The 1,989-nt window shown below is 71.9% G+C and overlaps 1 protein-coding gene across 1 annotated transcript in view; it reads left to right on the top strand.

The window, feature by feature from the left end:
* HIC1 (HIC ZBTB transcriptional repressor 1) overlaps positions 1–1,962 on the top strand; it is a 10,768-nt gene extending 8,806 nt beyond the window's left edge. The window contains exon 2 of the mRNA XM_026047991.1: positions 17–1,962. Within this exon, the coding sequence (XP_025903776.1) occupies positions 37–1,962 (1,926 nt within the window). The 5' untranslated portion in view covers positions 17–36. The remainder of the gene's footprint in view (positions 1–16) is intronic.
* The last annotated feature ends 27 nt before the right edge of the window (positions 1,963–1,989 follow it).

Raw genomic sequence — 1,989 nt, 5'->3', positions numbered from 1 at the left:
CGGCCGTGCGTTGCAGGGCGGCGGGCGAGGAGCGCGATGCTGGACGCCATGGAGGTGCCGAGCCACTCGCGGCAGCTGCTGCTGCAGCTGAACACGCAGCGCACCAAGGGCTTCCTGTGCGACGTGATCATCGTGGTGCAGAACGCGCTCTTCCGCGCGCACAAGAACATCCTGGCGGCCAGCAGCGCCTACCTCAAGTCGCTGGTGGTGCACGACAACCTGCTCAACCTGGACCACGAGATGGTGAGCCCCGGCATCTTCCGCCTCATCCTGGACTTCATCTACACCGGCCGCCTGGCCGACTGCGAGCCGGGCGGCGAGCAGAGCCTGGGCGCTGTGCTGGCTGCCGCCAGCTACCTCCAGATCCCCGGCCTGGTGGCGCTTTGCAAGAAGAAGCTGAAGCGCAGCGGCAAGTACTGCCACCTGCGCGGGGGCTACGCGCCCTACAAGCTGGGCCGGGGGCTGCGCGCCGCCACGCCGGTCATCCAGGCGTGCTACTCGGGCACGCCGCGGCCCGTGGACCTGCCGCCCGTGGAGCCGGCGGCGCCGCTCAACACGCAGTGCGGCGAGCTCTACGCGTCGGCCTCGCAGGGCGCCCCGCTGCACCCGCACGGGCTCTGCCCGCCCGAGCGCCACTGCTCGCCGCCCTGCGGCCTCGACCTCTCCAAGAAGAGCCCCACCGGCCCCTCCGCCCAGCTGCTGCCCACCGACCGCCTGCTGCCCGGCGAGCCCCGCGAGCCCTCGCTGCCCCCGCGGCACGACAGCCCCCCGGTGAGCGCCGGCCTCCTGGCCGGCCACGCCGCCGCCTACAAGGACTCGCCGCCGGGCGGCGAGCCGGGCGGCCACCCGCACGCCGCCGACCCGTTCCGCGGCACGCCGCCCTGCGCCGAGCCGCCGCTGCCCCGCGCCGACGGGCGCGAGCTCATGTACCGCTGGATGAAGCACGAGCCCCTGGGGCCCTACCTGGACGAGGCCGAGGCTGAGAAGGAGCTGGAGCGGGAGGAGAAGGGCGAGTCGCCGCCCGCGGCGCCGCAGCCCCGCTACCCCAGCGTGGAGAGCAACGACCTGGAGCCCGACAACAGCACCAGCGAGGACACGGGCAGCAGCGAGGGCCCCTCGCCCGGCGACGCGCTCGACCGCTACTGCAACCACCTGGGCTACGAGCCCGAGAGCCTGGGCGACAACCTCTACGTGTGCATCCCCTGCGGCAAGGGCTTCCCCAGCTCGGAGCAGCTCAACGCGCACGTGGAGGCCCACAACGAAGAGGAGCTCTATCACAAGGCGGCCGCCGAGCAGGCCGTGCCGTTCCTGGACAAGGGCGGCCCGGGGCTGGGCGACATCCTGCGGCCCTACCGCTGCTCGTCCTGCGACAAGTCCTACAAGGACCCGGCCACGCTGCGGCAGCACGAGAAGACGCACTGGCTCACGCGGCCCTACCCGTGCACCATCTGCGGCAAGAAGTTCACGCAGCGCGGCACCATGACGCGCCACATGCGCAGCCACCTGGGCCTCAAGCCCTTCGCGTGCGACGCGTGCGGCATGCGCTTCACGCGCCAGTACCGCCTCACGGAGCACATGCGCATCCACTCGGGAGAGAAGCCCTACGAGTGCCAGGTGTGCGGCGGCAAGTTCGCCCAGCAGCGCAACCTCATCAGCCACATGAAGATGCACGCCGCCGGCCCCGACGGAAAGGCCAAGCTGGACTTCCCCGACAGCGTCTACGCCATGGCCCGCCTCACCGCCGACCAGCTGGGGCTCAAGCAGGAGAAAGCGGCCGAGCTGCTCTCGCACACCTCGCACTTCCTCAGCGACCCCAAGGCCATGGAGAGCCTCTACCCGCTGGCCAAGTTCACGGCCGAGCACCTGGGGCTGAGCCAGGACAAGGCGGCCGAGGTGCTGGCGCAAGCGCCGCACCTGCACGCCGAGGCCGCCCGGACCATTGAGCGCTACTCGCCGCCCTAGCGCTCGCTGGGGCCGCGCTCCGGCCGC

The sequence above is a fragment of the Nothoprocta perdicaria genome, unplaced genomic scaffold (assembly GCF_003342845.1).
Source record: "Nothoprocta perdicaria isolate Ctin4 unplaced genomic scaffold, notPer1 scaffold_50, whole genome shotgun sequence".
Lineage (NCBI taxonomy): Eukaryota > Metazoa > Chordata > Aves > Tinamiformes > Tinamidae > Nothoprocta > Nothoprocta perdicaria.
The sequence above is the reverse complement of the archived record's forward strand: the minus strand, read 5'-3'. Positions and strand labels throughout refer to the sequence as shown.